General features: G+C 48.6%; 1 protein-coding gene across 1 annotated transcript in view; it reads left to right on the forward strand.

Annotated features, from left to right (window-relative positions):
* Window positions 1-19,603, forward strand: part of KIF18B (kinesin family member 18B) — a 36,131-nt gene extending 16,528 nt beyond the window's left edge. Inside the window, exons 7-17 of the mRNA XM_074940519.1 lie at window positions 3,225-3,422; window positions 3,782-3,958; window positions 4,497-4,571; window positions 9,852-9,964; window positions 10,475-10,610; window positions 11,357-11,457; window positions 12,787-12,992; window positions 15,557-16,142; window positions 17,147-17,257; window positions 17,632-17,729; window positions 18,469-19,603. Coding sequence (XP_074796620.1) covers window positions 3,225-3,422; window positions 3,782-3,958; window positions 4,497-4,571; window positions 9,852-9,964; window positions 10,475-10,610; window positions 11,357-11,457; window positions 12,787-12,992; window positions 15,557-16,142; window positions 17,147-17,257; window positions 17,632-17,729; window positions 18,469-18,575 — 1,908 coding nt within the window. The 3' untranslated portion in view covers window positions 18,576-19,603. The remainder of the gene's footprint in view (window positions 1-3,224; window positions 3,423-3,781; window positions 3,959-4,496; window positions 4,572-9,851; window positions 9,965-10,474; window positions 10,611-11,356; window positions 11,458-12,786; window positions 12,993-15,556; window positions 16,143-17,146; window positions 17,258-17,631; window positions 17,730-18,468) is intronic.
* The last annotated feature ends 204 nt before the right edge of the window (window positions 19,604-19,807 follow it).

Below are 19,807 nucleotides of genomic sequence, written 5' to 3' on the forward strand. Positions count from 1 at the left end.
ATTTCCCTTTATAAAAGCCATGTTGACTCTTCTCCAACATATCGTGTTAATCTACATGTCTGATAATTCCATTCTTTACTATAGTTTCAACCAGTTTGCCTCGTCCTGAAGTTAGGTTTAGTGGCCTGTAATCGTCAAGATTGCTGCTGGAGCCTCTTTTAAAAATCGGCATCACATTAGCTACTCTCCAGCCATCTGGTACAGCGGATGATTTAAGTGATAGGTTACATACCACAGTTAGTAGTTTTGCAATTTCATATTTGAGTTCCTTCAGAACTCCTGGGGGAATCCCATCTGGTCCTGGTGACTTACTACTCTTTAATTTCTCAATTTGTTCCAAAACCACCTCTACTGACACCTCAATCTGGGACAATTCCTCAGATTTGTCACCTAAAAAGAATGGCTCGGGTGTAGGGAATCTCCCACACATCTCCCACACATTGAAGACCAATGCAAAGAATTGCTTTAGCTTCTCCACAACAGCCTGGTCTTCCTTAGCCCCTCGGTCGTTCCATGGCTCTGCTGACCATTCAGCAGGCTTCCGGCTTCTGATATATTTAAAAAGTAACAGCGATTTTTTTTTTCTGTGTCATTTGCTGGTTGCTCTTCAAATTCTGTCTTGACCTGCCCTATTATACTTGACCTGGCACAGTTTATGCTCCTTTCTCTTTTCCACACTAGGATTTGACTTCTAATGTTTAAAGGACGCCTTTTCGCCTCTCACCCTCTCTTCTACTCTGCTCTTAAGCCATGGAGGCATATTTTTGGTCCTCTTACTGTTTTTTTGGTTTATTTTTTTGGTTTGTTTTTTGTTTTTGTTTTTAATTTGGGATATACATTTAATATGACCCTCTATCATTGTGCTTTTTAATAGTCTCCACGCTGTTTGCAGGCATGTGAGTTGTGACTGTTCCTTTTAATTTCTATTTAACTAGCTACCTTATTTTTGTGCAGTTCCTGTGGTGGGTTTCTTTGGCATTTTCATCCCACAAGGATGTTACATTTAATTACATTAAATTAAACCACTATTATTGAGCAGTTCAGCTATATCCACCTCTTGGAACAGATCCTGTGCTCCACTTAGGACTAAATCAATAATTGTCTCTCCCATTGTGGGTTCCAGGACAAACTACTCCAAGAAGCAGTCATTTTATGTGTTGAGAAGTTTTATCCCTGCATCCCTTCCTGAAGTGACATACCCAGTTAATATCAAGATAGTTGAAATCCCCAGTTATTATTGCATTTTCTGCCTTTGTAGCCTCTCTAGTGTCCCTGAGCATTTCACAATCATGGTCACCATCCTTGTCAGGTAGCAGGTCGGATATTCCTGCCTCTATACTCTCCTTTAACCCATGTAAGGCTGCCGGCCCACTGGGACAGCCATTGCTCAGAGAGAGCTAGTGAGGTAAGGAAGGGGAGTAGTTGAGGCTTTGTGTGGGGATGAGAGGGAGAGAGTAGTTGAGAGCAGGGTTTGCTTCAGATCATGAGAACAGCCAGACTGGGTCAGACCAGTGATCCACCTAGCCCAGTATCCCGTCTTTCAGCTGGTGCCGGATGCTTCAGAGGGAACGATCAGAAGAGGGCAGTTTATCAAGTGATCCATCCCCTGTTGTCCAGTCCCAGCTCCTAGCAGGCAGAGGTTTAAGGACACCCAGAGCATGGAGTTCTGTCACTGACCATCTTGGCTAACAAGCATTGATGGACCTGTCTTCCATGACCTTATCTAGTTTTTTTTAATCCAGCTATAGTATATCAAGTATCTATAAACTCCCTTAATGGGTCAGAGCCCCACAAATCTCATTACTTATGGGCCAACAAATGGCAATGACTTTCAGTGACGGAGCCAGAGGGTGAAGCTGTCCTAGGAATGAGAAGCCATGTGTTTGCAACCCTGGCTGAGCTCCCCCTTGTGGATGCTTACCAGGTTGCTTTTGGGATGCAACTACTAGATCCTACATAGAGTGTTTGGGTCTGGACAGAGTCTAGTCACTGTCTCAAGGTCTGGGCTTCCAGGCACTTTCAGGATGCGGATCCTCTGTCTAGCACCCCTTCCTGAGATATACGATTCTGCAATCCAACTACTGCTGGCCTGCCCAGTAGCAAATGCATGCTTCCCCAAAGTTCCTCTGAAGCTATGGACCCTCTGGATTGCTATTTCACCCTTCGGAGACTACATGACGGTTAAAACAAGGGACGCACAGACTCAGCAAAGGAATTTCTCAACCAGTCATTCTTCACTGATAGACAAAGCACAAGAGAGATACAAATCTACAGAATATAACAAACATCTGCACTTCAAACCCTCCTTCCAGCATCCTCACCACTCTGAGAGCCCTTTGGGGTTTGGTCCTTCCAGAGTCCCAGGACCTTCCTCCCCTCCTGCACAGCCTTGTTATCTTGTTCTGGTCAGTCAGAGAGCCCTTGGTAAGAGCAGAACTTGTCCTTTTATACAGCTCCAGTCCCCTCTGTCAGGTGCCCCTGCCCCCCAATCAACTTCAAGTCCCTTGTCTGGTGTGTCATTGCTTGGTTACAGCCCATCTACAGTTCAGACTGGGGACACTGGTCCCCTTGATAAGCCCACCACCCAAGGGACAGTTTATTGTTCTGGGACATTTCCATTTGAATGGAAGACTATCCAGGTTAGTGACTCTTGATTGCTCTCTTGTTAACCCACTGCTAGTGGGCGCAGTCTCTGCTAATACCTTCTAGATATCCCAGTCCAATATGATGGAGGGTAAAAGGCAAAAGCGAAGGTGCAGTACAAGTTACAATCAAAATGGAGTTTGCAGACTGATACAGACATACCCGTGCCAACCTGTCATATCCTGTATCCATTACAAGTTCTCCTCCCACAACCTGAGACCAATCAGAGTTGGCCTTATGGCCTGCGAGATCCTAGAACTGAGTGTGGGGAAGACTGGGCAGTGTTTTCTCTCCGCTAGCCCCTCAGCCGGGGGAAGATAGTTGACCTGTAGCTTGGCAACATGGCACAGTAGATCAGTGAGTGGAGAGGAAACACAGGCTCTTGCTGTCATTGCTTGTGGTGATGACTAGTCCTGCAGTGAATCTCTTGCCTGGTGGCCTTATCAGACCCCAGGAGAGGTCATGTTCAGTTCTCTGCTGTCCCCTACGATAAGACGTTGCCTGCTGACTGGGCTGAGCAGGTCGTGAGGCCTCGCCTTATCTTTCCTCACGAGCCTTATCTTTTCTTCCTGTCCTTGCAGATCTTTGTGAAGCAGCAGGACCGTGTCGTTGGCATCACTCAGGACCTGCAGGTGGCCAAGATGAGCCTGATTGACCTGGCAGGCTCGGAGCGAGCATCAACCACCAACACAAAGGGAGAGCGGCTCCGAGAGGGTGCCAACATCAACCGTTCACTGCTGGCCCTGATTAACGTCATCAACGCCCTGGCTGATGCAAAGGTAATGCCCCTGCTCCACCCTTCCACAATACACCCTCCTCGGAAAACCACCTTGCATTTCTGCAGTACAAAGGGCAGGGGGGTTAAAAGGACACTTGACATAAGGTATTTCCTTGTCTGAGAAACCTAAGGAACTCTCTGCTGCAGGATATTGACACATCTAGCTCAGGAAGACTTCATAGGATTAGGAATAGCCTCTGACATTAACTGTGGTAAAACAGAGCTGGACCAACTGCCTCTTCAGGCTCTTGCTTCCTAGCCTAGGTTTATGGGAACGAGTCTGAGCATTAGGATATCCGCATGCTAGGATTCTTAGAGATACCTGACAACTGAGGTGGGTCCCCTGATCTCTCCGAACAGAGCAGGAAGTCCCACATCCCATACAGGGACAGTAAGCTCACACGCCTGCTGAAGGACTCTCTTGGGGGCAACTGCCGGACCATCATGATTGCTGCCATCAGCCCATCTGCACTCGCCTATGAGGACACCTACAACACGCTCAAGTATGCCAATCGGGCCAAGGAGATCAAACTGTCGGTGGGTCCCACACATCTGTGTACAGACCTCTATCTCTATGGTGCTGCTGTGTTGAGAGGCTGTTGGCAAGTGGGCTGGGGCAAAAGCTGGCTCCGTGAGGTTCATCACCTACCATAGTGCCTCTGGATAATTAAAGGGGTCTTAGTTCAGTTAACCCACTGGTAGACATTCATTTAGATCTCTGAACTATCTAGTCCACGTATCTATGCCTGATCTGGGGACAAGCCCAGCTAGAGTTGCTGATGGTGATGCAGCTCAGTCTGGAGGAGATGTGAGCATTGGCTAAAGCCAAGCGTCACTTCATGGGCGGGCATTAGTGACTATGAAAGGGAGCTTCTCCCTTCAGAATTGTCCCTTCGAGGTGTTCCCTACATCACAGGGGTATCCCAGCAGCGCTGCTTAACCTAACCCATAGAGTAACTGGGACCCAGCAACAGGACTCACTTGCCTCTCAGTTCTCTTGCACAGAGCCAGGGCTATTCCACCTCTGTTCCTTTAACCCTCTCTCCTCCTTCCCCACCCCCTTTCCACCCTGCAGCTGAAGAGTAACGTGCTCAGCCTGGACTGCCACATCACTAAATACGCAGCTATCTGTGAGCAGCTGAAAGCAGAGGTGAGATGCCTGACAGGGGGCTGGTGAGTGGTTCTGTCTGTAGCCCTTGCCAGAGACCAGCACTGCTCTGGGATTGTAAGTACCATGAGTTCTGTGATAGGCTCAGAGCATTGGCTATGCTGCCGGAGAACTGCTTAGCCCAGTTAGTGGGCAGTGTCTTACATTAAGGAAGAGCAGAGGACTGGAATGGACTCTTCTAGGGCTGCAATGAGAGCTCTGCTGCTGGACATATCCAGGGGCCCAGGTATTCTGGGATCCTGCAGCCCTTGCTCTAGAACCCGGTAATGAATTCCTCTCTGCCTTGTTTGTGAAGAGAGCATCCCAAAGGTGAATGGCATGTAACTGCTGTAGCCCTGCCTCCCCTAATCTGCAGCAGGACAGCCAGAAACAATAGCACTGAAGTGTGAACTGCCCAATTGATCCCCAAAGCTCCTAGTGTCCCCAGCCAGCTGCCAGAATCTCCACATTCCCCCTTACCTCTTCTACAAGGCAAATGGTCAATAAACCTGCAACACCCTGAAAAACGTTGAGGCAAAGTAAGACTGTAAGGCTTACAACTGAGTGTGCCAATCTCAGGTCAGACTGTCAGAAAACTCGTGGCGTGTTCTGTAATTAGATTTCACCAAGCCAGTAACAAATGTGTGCTCCTGGATCACCATACCAGTCTGACCATGGAGCCACAGACAGCCCCCTTAGGCTCTCCAGCCCCTCTTTACTATCCAGACAAATTGAACTTTGTGATGAAAGGCTATTAACACCACAAATCACCTCATATTAGGTTACTCCCAACCCCAAGGGGTCGGTTACTTACCCTGGGTCAATGGATACTCAATCTCACACCAAAGACAATGCTGACAGCCAGTTTCTCTAGTAAACTATCTAAAGCTTTATTAGCTAAGAAAAAAAAATGAGAGTTATTGAGAGGTTAAAGCAGGTAAAATGCATTCACAGGGAGTCGGTTTGTAAGTCCAATATGATAGCAGAGATGAAGTGAGCTGCTAGATTTCAATAAGTCTCTCAGCGTTACACAGAATAACTGTGGGGAATCTCCGTCCACTTGTTCAATATTCCACCCTATTAGAATCCAAAACAGTTCAAAGATGCAGGATCATAGAATCATAGAATATCAAGGTTGGAAGGGACCTCAGGAGGTCATCTAGTCCAACACCCTGCTCAAAGCAGGACCAATCCCCAATTTTTGCCCCAGATCCCTAAATGGCCCCCTCAGGGATTGAACTCACAACCCTGGGTTTAGCAGGCCAATGCTCAAACCACTGAGCTATCCCTCCTCCCCCAAGGAGGAAGATCATTCCCTTGAACCAGTATTTATAGATTCTTGTTCACAGAAAATTAGCTGACTGCTTCTGTATCCATTGTTGAACGCAACGACTCTTGCTTTGAAGTTAGCCTTCTACTTTTTGCATTCACAAGTAATTTAGTTGCAGTGACATACATAATGCAATTGCCTGCCACTACAGTCTAATAGGGATAGAGAAGTGAAAACAATACAAGTATCACTCATTAGTTTTCATGCAGTTTATACACCACGTAAATTCTCACTAACATACACTTTTGATCTAGGGTTAATTAAGTAAGGGGTATACCTAATGTAATGAAATAGTAAACAACAGGTTATAGGTAAGTGAAGACAATAATAGTGCTTGGGGTGTGCTGTAGACCGCCGGGATCTAATCTGGATATGGATAGAGCCCTTTTTAATGTTTTTAATAAAGTAAATACTAATGGAAACTGTGTGATCATGGGAGACTTTAACTTCCCAGATATAGACTGGAGGACGAGTGCTAGTAATAATAATAGGGCTCAGATTTTCCTAGATGCGATAGCTAATGGATTCCTTCATCAAGTAGTTGCTGAACCGACTAGAGGGGATGCCACTTTAGATTTGGTTTTGGTGAGTAGTGAGGACCTCATAGAAGAAATGGTTGTAGGGGATAATCTTGGTTCAAGTGATCATGAGCTAATTCAGTTCAAACTGAATGGAAGGATATACAAAAATAAATCTGCAACTAGGGCTTTTGATTTCAAAAGGGCTGACTTTCAAAAATTAAGGAAATTAGTTAGGGAAGTGGATTGGACTGAAGAATTTATGGATCTAAAGGTAGAGGAGGCCTGGGATTATTTTAAATCAAAGCTGCAGAAGCTATCGGAAGCCTGCATCCCAAGAAAGGGGAAAAAATTCATAGGCAGGAGTTGTAGACCAAGCTGGATGAGCAAGCATCTCAGAGAGGTGATTAAGAAAAAGCAGAAAGCCTACAGGGAGTGGAAGATGGGAGGGATCAGCAAGGAAAGCTACCTTATTGAGGTCAGAACATGTAGGGATAAAGTGAGAGAGGCTAAAAGTCAAGTAGAGTTGGACCTTGCAAAGGGAATTAAAACCAATAGTAAAAGGTTCTATAGCCATATAAATAAGAAGAAAACAAAGAAAGAAGAAGTGGGACCGCTAAACACTGAGGATGGAGTGGAGGTCAAGGACAATCTAGGCATGGCCCAATATCTAAACAAATACTTTGCCTCAGTCTTTAATAAGGTTAAAGAGGATCTTAGGGATAATGGTAGCATGACAAATGGGAAGGAGGATATGGAGGTAGATATTACCATATCTGAGGTAGAAGTGAAACTCAAACAGCTTAACGGGACTAAATCGGGGGGCCCAGATAATCTTCATCCAAGAATATTAAAGGAATTGGCACCCGAAATTGCAAGCTCATTAGCAAGAATTTTTAATGAATCTGTAAACTCAGGGGTTGTACCGTATGATTGGAGAATTGCTAACATAGTTCCTATTTTTAAGAAAGGGAAAAAACGGTGATCCGGGTAACTATAGGCCTGTTAGTTTGACATCTGCAGTATGCAAGGTCTTGGAAAAAATTTTGAAGGAGAAAGTAGTTAAGGACATTGAAGTCAATGGTAAATGGGACAAAATACAACATGGTTTTACAAAAGGTAGATCGTGCCAAAGCAACCTGATCTCCTTCTTTGAGAAAGTAACAGATTTTTTAGACAAAGGAAACACAGTGGATCTAATTTACCTAGATTTCAGTAAGGCTTTTGATCCTGTGCCACATGGGGAATTATTAGTTAAAGTGGAAAAGATGGGGATCAATATGAAAATTGAAAGGTGGATAAGGAATTGGTTAACAGGGAGACTACAGTGGGTCCTACTGAAAGGTGAACTGTCAGGCTGGAGGGAGGTTACCAGTGGAGTTCCTCAAGGATCGGTTTTGGGACCAATCTTATTTAATCCTTTTATTATTGACCTTGGCACAAACAGTGGGAGTGTGCTAATAAAGTTTGCGGATGATACAAAGCTGGGAGGTATTGCCAATTCAGAGAAGGACCGGGATATCATACAGGAGGATCTGGATGACCTTGTAAACTGGAATAATAGTAATAGGATGAAATTTAATAGTAAGAAGTGTAAGGTCATGCATTTAGGGATTAATAACAAGAATTTTAGTTATAAGCTGGGGACTGCATCAATTAGAAGTAACAGAGGAGGAGAAGGACCTTGGAGTATTGGTTGATCATAGGATGACTATGAGCCGCCAATGTGATATGGCTGTGAAAAAAGTTAATGCGGTCTTGGGATGCATCAGGAGAGGTATTTCCAGTAGGGTTAAGGAGGTTTTAGTACCGTTATACAAGGCACTGGTGAGACCTCACCTGGAATACTGTGTGCAGTTCTGGTCTTCCATGTTTAAGAAGGATGAATTCAAACTGGAACAGGTACAGAGAAGGGCTACTAGGATGATCCGAGGAATGGAAAACTTGTCTTATGAAAGGAGACTCAAGGAGCTTGGCTTGTTTAGCCTAACTAAAAGAAGGTTGAGGGGAGATATGATGGCTCTCTATAAATATACCAGAGGGATAAATACCGGAGAGGGAGAGGAATTATTTAAGCTCAGTACCAATGTGGACACAAGAACAAATGGATACAAACTGGCCACCAGGAAATTTAGACTAGAAATTAGACGAAGGTTTCTAACCATCAGAGGAGTGAAGTTTTGGAATAGCCTTCCAAGGGAAGCAGTGGGGCAAAAGATCTATCTGGCTTTAAGATTAAACTCAATAAGTTTATGGAGGAGATGGCATGATGGGATAACATGATTTTGGTAATTAAATATTCATGGTAAATAGGCCTAATGACCTGTGATGGGATGTTAGATGGGGTGGGATCTGAGTTACCCAGGAAAGAATTTTCTGTAGTATCTGGCTGGTGAATCTTGCTCATATGCTCAGGGGTTAGCTGATCGCCATATTTTGGGGTCGGGAAGGAATTTTCCTCCAGGGCAGATTGGAAGAGGCCCTGGAGGTTTTTCGCCTTCCTCTGTAGCATGGGGCACGGGTCACTTGCTGGAGGATTCTCTGCTCCTTGAAGCCTTTAAACCACGATTTGAGGACTTCAATAGCTCAGACACAGGTGAGAGGTTTTTCGCAGGATTGGGTGGGTGAAATTCTGTGGCCTGCGTTGTGCAGGAGGTCAGACTAGATGATCATAATGGTCCCGTCTGACCTTAGTATCTATGAATCTATAAACATCAGCATTTTGCTAGTTTTCATGAATTTAGAGCAAATGTAATTAGGGGGCATATGCCATGTAAATGCAATGTGATAACATCCCCCTTTGTGAATTGGCTTGAACACACAATGACCTTTTAGCATTTCTTTGCTATCCACACACCAGTGAATTGCCCTATTGCTCCAGCCTGAGCTGGCAATCTGCTAGACAGATCACAACACTGACAAATGTCAGGGCAGAATAAGACTGAACTGAATGTCAAACCAACACAGGGGCTAGTGCAGAGGCTGGATTCTGGTAACTACCTCCTTGGAACACTTGGACCTGAAGGTGCTGCACAGTCTGCAATCTGATACAGAATCCAGGGGGGTTGGCAGACTGCCTGGGGGAATAAAGGGCAGGTGCCTGGCCGCTCTCCAAGGACTCCAAGTGTCACGGGTGGGGGCTGGGGAGGGGTCTCCTGGAAATGCACGAACTTCTCCTGACTGCAGTTTCTGGAGTGGAGTATGACTACAGGCTCATGAGCAAGTGGCGGACATGCTTGGGGACTGTTATGTAGTGTCCCTTGCTGCTTAGGGGTTCAAGTGCAGGAGGAACACAGCAAGTCCTAAGTGTCAAGGTCTCTCCTGCAGTGCGTAGGCTGCTGCTCTCAGAAGGGAGGTGTAGCTTTGTGGAATTGCCAGCGAATGCCATGAAAGGATGGGGAAATCGGATCTACATGGGTTGAATTTCCCTTGCAGGTGGCAAATCTGCGAGAGAAGCTCCAAGCTTATGAGAGAAACACCCAGAATCCAGACCATCAGGTTCCAGCTCCTCAGGCACAGTCTAGCCCTTGGCAGGTGGAGCTGCTCAGGTACGTTTTGTTGACCATCAAATCTTGTCCTTCCAGGAGCCTGACCAGTGCTGAATGCTATATCCTATCTCCCAGGCTTCCCCCATCAAGGATTTTTAGGGTTCATTTTACTCTTGATTGTGTCTGAAAGCAGAGCTGATTGGAATGCAGCCACACCTGTTGACTCGCTAAGCACATGGTCATGTCAGTCATACATTCCTGCCTATGATGAAGCCATAGTCTGTCCACCCGTGCTTCCCAGAGCCCGGATGGGCAGAGTGACTCACTGACGAGTGAGAGGGAAGCTGGTCCACGAAGGCCTTTTGCCAGACTAAGCACAGAATAAGACTTGCAAAATCTGACTGTAAAAGAAAGATCTCCATGAGGGTCTCCATCTCTGACCTCCCCAGAGAAGCCTGTAAGTGGTTGCAGCAAACACTGCAGCTTTCCATCCAAATCTGCTCTGGCAACTGCTCCCAAAGAGCTTGTCTCCGTGTTGTTATGGCTGCTTCTTCCTCTGCATTGCTACAGGTCAGCACAGGCTGCACAGGAGGGGTCTCCAGATCATGAAGTCCCTGAGAAGGGTAACCAGGAAATGGTGATACAGCAGCAGGAGCTGAAAGTGAGACCATCCTTTCAGCAACAGGACCTGGGAGTAGTGGAACAGGTGAGAGAAGGGGCCGGTTGGCAGAGGAGCGCTTGGGCAGGTTTGGAGACTTGGAGAGAATGAGACAGCAGCAGGGTGAGGGGAAGAGTAGGACAGGTGAGGGTGACCCTGAGGTGTTGAGACACTGACGAGGAATAGCAGGGCTATGGCAATATCTGGAGGGTGAGCAGCGGAGGGGGGGAGTAGAGAAGCTGGGAATTGTGGCCTTGGAAGATGAGCATTATCCTGGGGAAAGGATAAGAGGCTGCTCCAAAGCTGCACTCAGCCCCACAGGATCACGGCTCTGCAGAACACTTCGCTGATGGCTGTCCCCACGGCACCTTGTTCTGTGCCTTAAGACAAGGGTCCAGCTGAGGAGCTCTCCACTGCATAATGCAGTACAAGGTCTCACGGCTCAGTGAGCAGTGAACATGTGATGTGCAGTGCAGCCCACTAGTCTCTCATGCTGCTTGGTTCTGTTGTAAAGTACAAGGACAGCCACATCTACATGACACACGTTACTGTCTGGGGTTACAGCTTGTGCTGAAGCCGTGACCTCTGCTCTACAGTAAACTCTCCCTCTCTTTCATTAAACCTGTGCCGGGTGAGAGTGGCAGGAGCTGGCAAAACTGAGCAAAAGCATTCATAGAATCATAGAATCTCAGGGTTGGAAGGGACCTCAGGAGGTCATCTAGTCCAACCCCCTGCTCAAAGCAGGATCAATCCCCAACTAACTAACTAACGTTCCCTCCTTGTGATCAATTCAGATGCCAGAGAAGGAACTTCATGACTATGCCACAGATCTTCAGCAGAAAACCAATAAACCAAGCTCTCTGCTCCAGGGACTGCCCCGGGATCAGACCCAGAGGTGAGTGTTCCCTCACCACCTCCCCCACTGCTGCCCCCACATACGTGCACATAGGAAAAAGGGACGTGCTCCTTCCTGTGGCAAGGTGAACTGTGCGGCAGTACTGTGCCCAGGCTGAAAGACCCAGTGCAGTCTGCAGGGTGCTTGTGCACCTCATGGTGATTGTGAAGGGGCAGGAGCAGTTAATAGGGATATAGGGCCTCTGTAGTTACCTGTCCTATAAAGGCAGCACCTACCATAGCCCACTGGAAACTGATCATATGGGATACCCCTCCCTGATCCTAATGGGTGATCTCTGTAAAATGCTCCGGGGGAGACAAAACCAAGGCCTGGCCAATGTGCCATGTGCTGGGGAGATTCCTTTTTTTCCTGTGCCAAAGCTGCCATAGGAGGTCATGGTGTCTAGGAACAATAATGGTCCAGCCCAAGTAATTTATGTACTGAGGTACTAGTGGTAGCAAAGTAACTGCCCTTTCTCCATGAATCCCAGTAATATGGATTCTGCCAGCAAAGCAGAGTCAGAATTCCCAGTGTGGCAAATGGTATGTGAACCTGAACTTCAGACTGGTAGAATTCACCTCCAGAAGCTCTCCTTATGTCCTGGGCTTCTATAGGTTGTGGCCTGGGGTGGGTCCATGACCCAGTCTGCTGGGATCTCTGCCCCAAGTCTCTTGCCAGAATGGATCCCTTGGGAAAGTTACTCTTCAGGAGGAGCCCTGCGGAAGGGGGGTGTTTAACTTTAAAACCTGCCAGCCTGGCCAAGAACCAGAGGTGCCAAAAGCCCAGCCCAGCGTCCCACGTGCCTGCGATACCAGCGCTGGAATCAAAGGATGACTCCAGAGTTGACAACCTGCAGTTTCTGTTGCTGGTGAACCCATCAAGCAGCAATTCCTTCTCTGCTATTGCAGTCTTAAAATAGTCTGACCAGATCCTACCACCTTGGATTGGGCTCCACTGCCCGATCCATTTACAGCTGAGGTGCAGACTTCGGACTGGCAGCAAGCTGCCACACCGCTGTATTGTAAAGTTTGGCCATCCCTTGCACTAACAGTCTGTGCTCTTGTGCGACCCTAAGAGGACACCTGGAATTGAACAGGCTTGTCTGGGTGCTTCCTGGAACCAATGCAGGTAGGTGGTATGTGGGACTGAGGTGCTGGTGATGTAACCTAGGTGCCCAGAAGACCTAGGCTGAAGTCACGATTTTCAGCTAACTTGTTCTTGGGACCAGGTTCTCACCTGACACGGGAGGCATGCTACACTGTGCTAGACTATTGGAGACAGTGTTCATCGGCTCCAGTGAAACTCACATTACGGCCCTTTCTATCCCAGGCTGGTAATTGCTGTCCTGCGTGTTGCACAAAGGCAGTACTCTCTGTTGAAGGCTGCCAACCTCCTAACCCCTGACATGGTCTCAGAGTTTGAGGAACTGGAATACCTGGTGCAAAGAGAAACCGGTAGGAGTCAAGAGCCAGCTGGGACTCTGGGCGGATCCGAGGTAACCCCAGCCCAAGAGGAGCAGCAGCACTCGGATAATGGTGAGCTTGTGTGGGTGTGGTCCAGAACAGCTGGGCCTCAACCCCTACTTTCTGCTGTCCCCCCAGGATTTGAAATATATGCATGAGTGACAGGGCAGAGGAGCCTGGAAGGCTCTGTTCAGTGGCTCACACTTTGGGGTTGTCACTACTGTCCTCCCTCCCAATGGGAGTGGCTGCCTCACTTGGAGCCTTCCCTGCGGCCCAAACTCCCTAGCAGGCTAGAGCAAAGCTGGGTGCGGCATATGTAGCCCCTGGCTACATGGAGCATTAACTTGGCATCCGGGACCCAACTTAAACGCACTTTGAGGACAAAGGCAACTTGAGGGTGGGTGGGCAACTGAGTGGATACAGCACTGGGGACCCTAGGACTAGGTGCAGTGGCACAGCCTCTACCCCCCGCTAAGTACCGCTGTTTAAAATCAACCTCAGTTAAAAGAACAGGAGGACTTGTGGCACCTTAGAGACTAACCCATTTATGTGAGCGTAAGCTTTCGTGAGCTACAGCTCACTGCATCGGCTGCATGCAGTGGAAAATACAGTGGGGAGATTTATATACCCAGAGAACATGAAACAATGCCCCCCAGCCTGAAGGAAATACCAGCAACCACACCACAAAACCACTAACCCAGGAACCTATCCTTGCGACAAAGCCCGTTGCCAACGGTGTCCACATATCTATTCAGGGGACACCATCACAGGGCCTAATAACATCAGCCACACTATCAGAGGCTCGTTCACTGGCACATCTACCAATGTGATATATGCCTTCGTGTGCCAGCAATGCCCCTCTGCCATGTACATTGGCCAAACCGGACAGTCTCTACGTAAAAGAATAAATGGACACAAATCAGACGTCAAGAATTATAACATTCAAAAACCAGTTGGAGAACACTTCAATCTCTCTGGTCACTCGATTACAGACCTAAAAGTGGCAATTCTTCAACAAAAAAACTTCAGAAACAGACTCCAATGAGAGACTGCTGAATTGGAATTAATTTGCAAACTGGATACAATTAATTTAGGCTTGAATAGAGACTGGGAGTGGATGTGTCATTACACAAAGTAAAACTATTTCCCCATGTTTATTCCCCCCCACACACACACACGTTCTTGTCAACTGCTGGAAATGGCCCACCTTGATTATCACTACAAAATGTCTCCCCCCCCCCCCCCGTTTCCCCCCCCAGCTCTCCTGCTGGTAATAGCTCACCTTAAGTGATCACTCTCCTTACAGTGTGTATGGTAACACCCATTGTTTCATGTTCTCTGTATATATAAATCTCCCCACTTATTTTCCACTGCATGCGTCCAATGAAGTGAGCTGTAGCTCACTTTTTGTAGCTCACAAAAGCTTATGCTCAAATAAATTTGTTAGTTTCTAAGGTGCCACAAGTCCTCCTTTTCTTTTTGTGGATACAGACTACACAGCTGCTACTCTGAAACCTCAGTTAAATCATTTCAGCTCTGACCAGATGAGCTCTGAGTGCAGGTCATGGCATTGGTCACACTTGGTTCATGTTTGAAGGCTTTCTCTATAACTAATAAGGCCCAGGGGCATTATTTGTTTCAAACAAACCAACCTGTAGATCCTGCAGTGCAATTATACACAAGTTTTAAAAATTTGGATGTGGCCATTTATATGGCAGTTTAATCACATTCACAGAAGCCTGGGCATAGCCGCAGTAAGCCATCTCCCAGCACTGTATAGCTGAGGCTCTACAAGGCTCCTCTCTGTGTACAATAGGTCAGTATTTCCTGGGTTTACAGATCAGGGAAGTGAGGCTTAGAGACTTTACAGGGTTTATTTTTAATTATATGTTTAGACTTCAGTGCTCTTGGTGCGTGCACAAAACTCAACCCATTGACACCACAGCTCCTCCAGCTGCTGGCTACCCCTCGCCCCAAAACCTGGGGAAACAGCATACATAGAAGGGCCTAGGTATCATAGATACTGCTGCCCTTCTCCTGAGGCACCTGCCATGTAAAATCAGTAGCAATGTCAAAGTGCCTAATGGACTTCAGAGTCTCAGGGACTTCTCCCTTTTCAAGGGAAAAACTCTGCTCTGGGCAGATAAGGCTTTTTGTTTGTTCTTTTAGACTTGTTCTCTTGAGGTTGACTTGTTCCAGGATAATGTTTACTACTTTGTTGTTTTGGTTGGCTTGGGTTAAAGGGGTGCCATGCCTGGCCTCTGGATTGTGGGGAGGGGAGACAGCAAATGTGAACCTCTAGTGCCCCTCCCTGAGAACAGCCTGCTAGCAGCCCCCTTCCGTGTAAACCAGAGGGCTGGTTTTACACATCAAGCTCAAGCCCACCAGGCAGTGACAGATGCCTTAGAATCACTGAGGAGTTGGGCATCATCTCTCTGTGAACCAGAAAGAGAACCCAGAAGACCTAACTCCTAACATCTATGACTATGCCAGCATGGCCTTTCTTACCTGCTTCGGGTTGGGGCATGCGCTGCTTGGTGACTGCCCCAGGTGTCTGGTCTGGACGGGCTGGCACTTAAGAGGATAAGGGGAGATGTGCCTATATCTCTTAACACTCTACTTACCTACTCTCCTAGTGGTGCCATTGGCTGCCGGGCTGCAGGGTGCACCTGCCACAGAACGTGCTGCCCCAATGACAAGGTCTGTGACACGGTCCTTGCAGGAGCTTGCGTTGGTCCCTAGTCCCTCATCCAAGACTCCCAGCCTGCCAACGAAGAAGAGGAGGAGATCGGAAATGAGCAGCCCATCCAAAACAGGAACTCCTGCCACACCAAAACGGCAGGCAAAGCGCCAGCGGAAATCCTCCCTTCCTAGCCGGCGAAGGGGCTCCGCAAATGAATCAACTGCTCCTCCAGTGACAATCAGTCACAGCACCCCCATTGTTAAGGAAGCTAAACCTTCTCAACTAGTGCCTTATTGCATCCCAAAACCCTGCCCATCAACAGTCACCAAAAGCCGGGTCCCCCTGACAACATCTGCTGCCCAAAACTGCTGCACTCCAGCTACGCTGACCATCCGAGACCTGAATATAACTTTTGACCTTGCTGAGGACAGCTGTTCATCTGGTGTGGACAATCCTGTGAAATTCAGTTCCCCGGAATTCCCTGGCTGGGAGAACGTCCAGTGCATCTTAAAAAAGTCTGAAGTCTCCTTCATGCCCAGGTTAGTACTGCTGGGACTCCTATCTACCAGTTCCACTGTAACCTGCTCACTGTGCAGCACTGGCTTTGGATAGGGAATTGGGCTGGTGAATTTCATTCTGCCTTCTAGTCAGTTTCATTTTCTGGTTCATCTGTGCTAGTAGGATGTTCTTGTGGCTTTGAGTGAAAATGCTACAAGGGAATTCTTTCTCTGAGACTCATAAGCCCCAAAACTAGCAGTCAGATATGTGAACAAACACCAGTCTAACTTTGCACATGCACTGTTTATGTAGAATTGGAAAGTGTTTGAAAAATCCATTCTTCCTTGTCTTTTCCTGTCGATATTCAAGAGGAATCGCTTCTTCAGATAGCTTGTCCAGCTCTAAAGACTTGTTAGAATCCAGCAGTACCTCGCTTCTCCTCTGAATGCTGTCGTAAAGCACTTAGCAAATGCTGATAAATGAATGATGAGACTGTTCCATTGTACCACCTTTATTTTGACGCCTGCCTGCCGCTGCATTTCAAAAATGACTCTGGTTTGAGCTGAGTTGTATAAACCGAATGTGTATTAGTCTGTAAATGCTGGCTGGGAATGTGCTTGGTGACAAAGTAGATACTCCAGAATACCCTTTATATAAGAATTGGTGGGGAAACTGCGGCACAGTGGGGTAGTGACTTGCCCAAGGTCACCTTGCAAGCCAGTAGCAGAGCCAGGAATAGTGCCCAGGAGGCCTGACTTCAGTCTCCAAAGGTTTGCATTTCATCCATCTAGCTGGTGAGTGAGACCCCAATTCCCTGACTGTTTATGGAGTTAACCCCTCAGTAGTCTCAGTTAATGTCCCATTTCTCCATGGTGTAGCCCGTAGGGCTAGCTTGCCTTTATTATATTCACTGCTTTGCCTTCATTGTAGGAACTCTTCTATATTTACAATGGCAATGACAGTCCAGAGGAGATGGGCCTGAGATTCTGTCTAGGAGAGAGTGTTTCAGTGCACATGTGATAACTTGTTATCTGATTGGATTCAGAGCCGCCGTGCCCGTGTTCGCCATGAAGGGCTCCTCCATCCCACCTGGCAGCATCCCGAAGCTATCCTCAGTCTCTAAAGCAATGGGACAGAAGAGAAAGCGTTCTGTGAGGTAAGAGCTCGCTGGAGGCAGCCAGCCCAAGACCAGATCACCAGCTAGTGGATTGCGTGAGGTCCATATCCTCCCTCTCTGGTTCCCCAGCAGCTGTCCAGGGAAGCCCATGGAGAAGCAGCTGTCTGAGGGACCACTGGAGCATGTAGTTCTTGTGCTTCCCTTCTGAGCCTGACTGCTCTCCCTCTCCTGTAACAGGCCTTCTCTCCCCAGTGCTGAGGCAGGTGAAATGGCTGCAGGATTGATCCTGAGGGGCTGAGGGGGATGAAGGTAAATGTTGCCCCAGAGCCTAGACGTGACTGACGCTGTTCAGGAGCCCTGCCTCTGGGAGCTGGGATTGAAATGTCGCTAATTGCCCTTGTCTTCCATTTCAGCACTGCCTCCCGCTCGCTGGGTGGGCTGCGGAGCCAGAGCCGAATTGCCAGGCTCCAGAGCAGCACTGTGAAGTCCTTGCAGACCCCAAGTATCCCAGGTAACCCCTTCTCTTCTTAGTGCTTGGCTAGACAGACTGAGGAAGGAGGGCCCCCAGTCTGGGCCTTCCTGCTTGGGGATATACTGTGGGAGCCACCCCTGGGCTCAGGCAGGTACTAGGCCTGGCCTTGGCTAGTACAGGTGCCAGATGAACCTCCCCTGCTACATCTGAGCAGTGGCCCTTCTACTCAAGGGTGGGGTACAGGGAATAGCTGCCTGAGATGCCAGTGTTGCGGTGACTATGACAACTTATGCAAATCCTTGTGTTTCCCCATTGTGTCCAGGCAGCCCACCCTGGGGTGCCTGTACCCATCCCCCACTGCCATCTGCTCCTAAGAGCATGCTCAGCCCTAAGGTGCAAAGAGTGCCCAGCCTCATTGAATCCCCACCCCGCCCCCATCTGTCAAAGACCAGCACGCATGAGCCCTTGGGGGCTGGACTGTGGCGGGGAGGCGGGTAGAAACCTGGATCAGAAGATCCTTTCCTCCTCCTGTGCTGAGCAGTGGCTCTGGCACTACCCCTTGAGCTTTCGTGCCTGTGTAGCACAAGGGGAGGAGGGCAGCGAGTCTATAAAGGAAGGGTGTGGGGCCTCCTAGCGGGAGCAGGGGGTGGGAAGTAGGCTCCATTGTAGAAGTGTGGGCTCGCTGCCAGCCTGGGACGCTCCAAAGGCTACAGGTGCCAGCGATCCTGCCCAGTGATGCTCAGGCCTCTGCTTTTATTTCCTGTGTTTTCACCTCCAGAGCCTCCTTCCTGCCCTCTGGGCAAGAGCAGCAGAGAAGATCTCCAAGTCGTTGGTGGAAAAATGCTGGCTGCACCCGGATCCCGGGCCATGAAGCTTTTCTGCTGAAGTGTCCTTGGAGGGACATCAATGCAGGGGCCGTTTTAGCTTAGCGCTGCCTGCCAGACAAGGCCTGGGACAAGGCCAGCATCTAGTGGATCTAACCCTGGAGCATGGACCTCTTCCCCCTCTCCTCATGTACAGACTGGGCTCAAACCTCCCTTCTGTGGCAGGGTTCCCTTAGCGGGGAGCTGTCCCCTTGTCCTGAGCTGCCACTCCCTGGCGTTTGGGCAGCACTCCCATCAGCGCCAGTCTCCTCAGGGCTTTCCTGATCCTGCTGCCTCTCTTGGCAATGAAGCAATGAAAGGAAGAAGGCAGCGCTGCTCCTACTGTCTCCTCACCCTTTCCCCTCTGCAGGGTGGCAGCATCCTGCTCCTCATCTCCGCATTCTGAGAAGGAGAGAAGACTGGAATGGGGCGTTCTGCCGGCAGTTCTCTTCCCCAGCCCAGATCCTACTAGTGTCCAAAAGCTCCTCGTTGGTGTCTGGCCCTAGGGCCCTGCGGCACCCCGGCATACCCGGCTCCTGAGCTGAGCAGCTGTGCAGAGCCCTGCAGGGCTGGGGACAGACTGCTGCACCTCCACACACCCCAGAGCAAAACTTCCTTGAACCCTCCTGCTCTGTGCTCTCCCATGGCCACACTGCTCTTCTTGCCTGCCCTGCCAGAAAGTCCTCTCCTCGAGGGCCAGAGTCTGATCTCAGTTACACCAGTGACTTCGCTGGAGTTGCTCGGCATTCACATTGCGTCTGGCTTGGTTTTACTAATGGAAACGGCCTGGGTTCTTAGCTCGGCTGTGGGGAGTCTCCTGAGCAGTGCAAGTGGGCTGTGCAACTCTCCTCCAGTCAGATATAGCCCTATATTTTATACCAGATGGATTATCGCTGTTCTGTCTTTAGATCCTGTGTAAACTCCTCTTCGGTGTCTAGTGCTAACAGATGGCTGCAGTACTTCCACTTCTAATAAAGCTCTGAAGTGTGATACTTCTCACTTCCCTCCCAGCCAGAGCCTGTCATGGAGCTTCTCGTGGATGGCCCTGCTGCAGCGCCCTAGACGGCCAGTGATTTAGGTGCCCAGTGAGCCTGTCGCTCAGGGCCCAGACTCCCTCAGCCAAGGCCTCTGCCACCCCGGTGTTCTGTTCAGTGCTGCGCCAGCTGCAGCTGGAACTTTTCCAGTGCGCCTGAGGGCAAACGGGGTGAAACCTCAGGTAAGTGGGCGTGAGCTAGAGAGAAATACTGTGTGTGA

The sequence above is a fragment of the Natator depressus genome, chromosome 27 (genome assembly GCF_965152275.1).
Source record: "Natator depressus isolate rNatDep1 chromosome 27, rNatDep2.hap1, whole genome shotgun sequence".
Taxonomy (NCBI): domain Eukaryota; kingdom Metazoa; phylum Chordata; order Testudines; family Cheloniidae; genus Natator; species Natator depressus.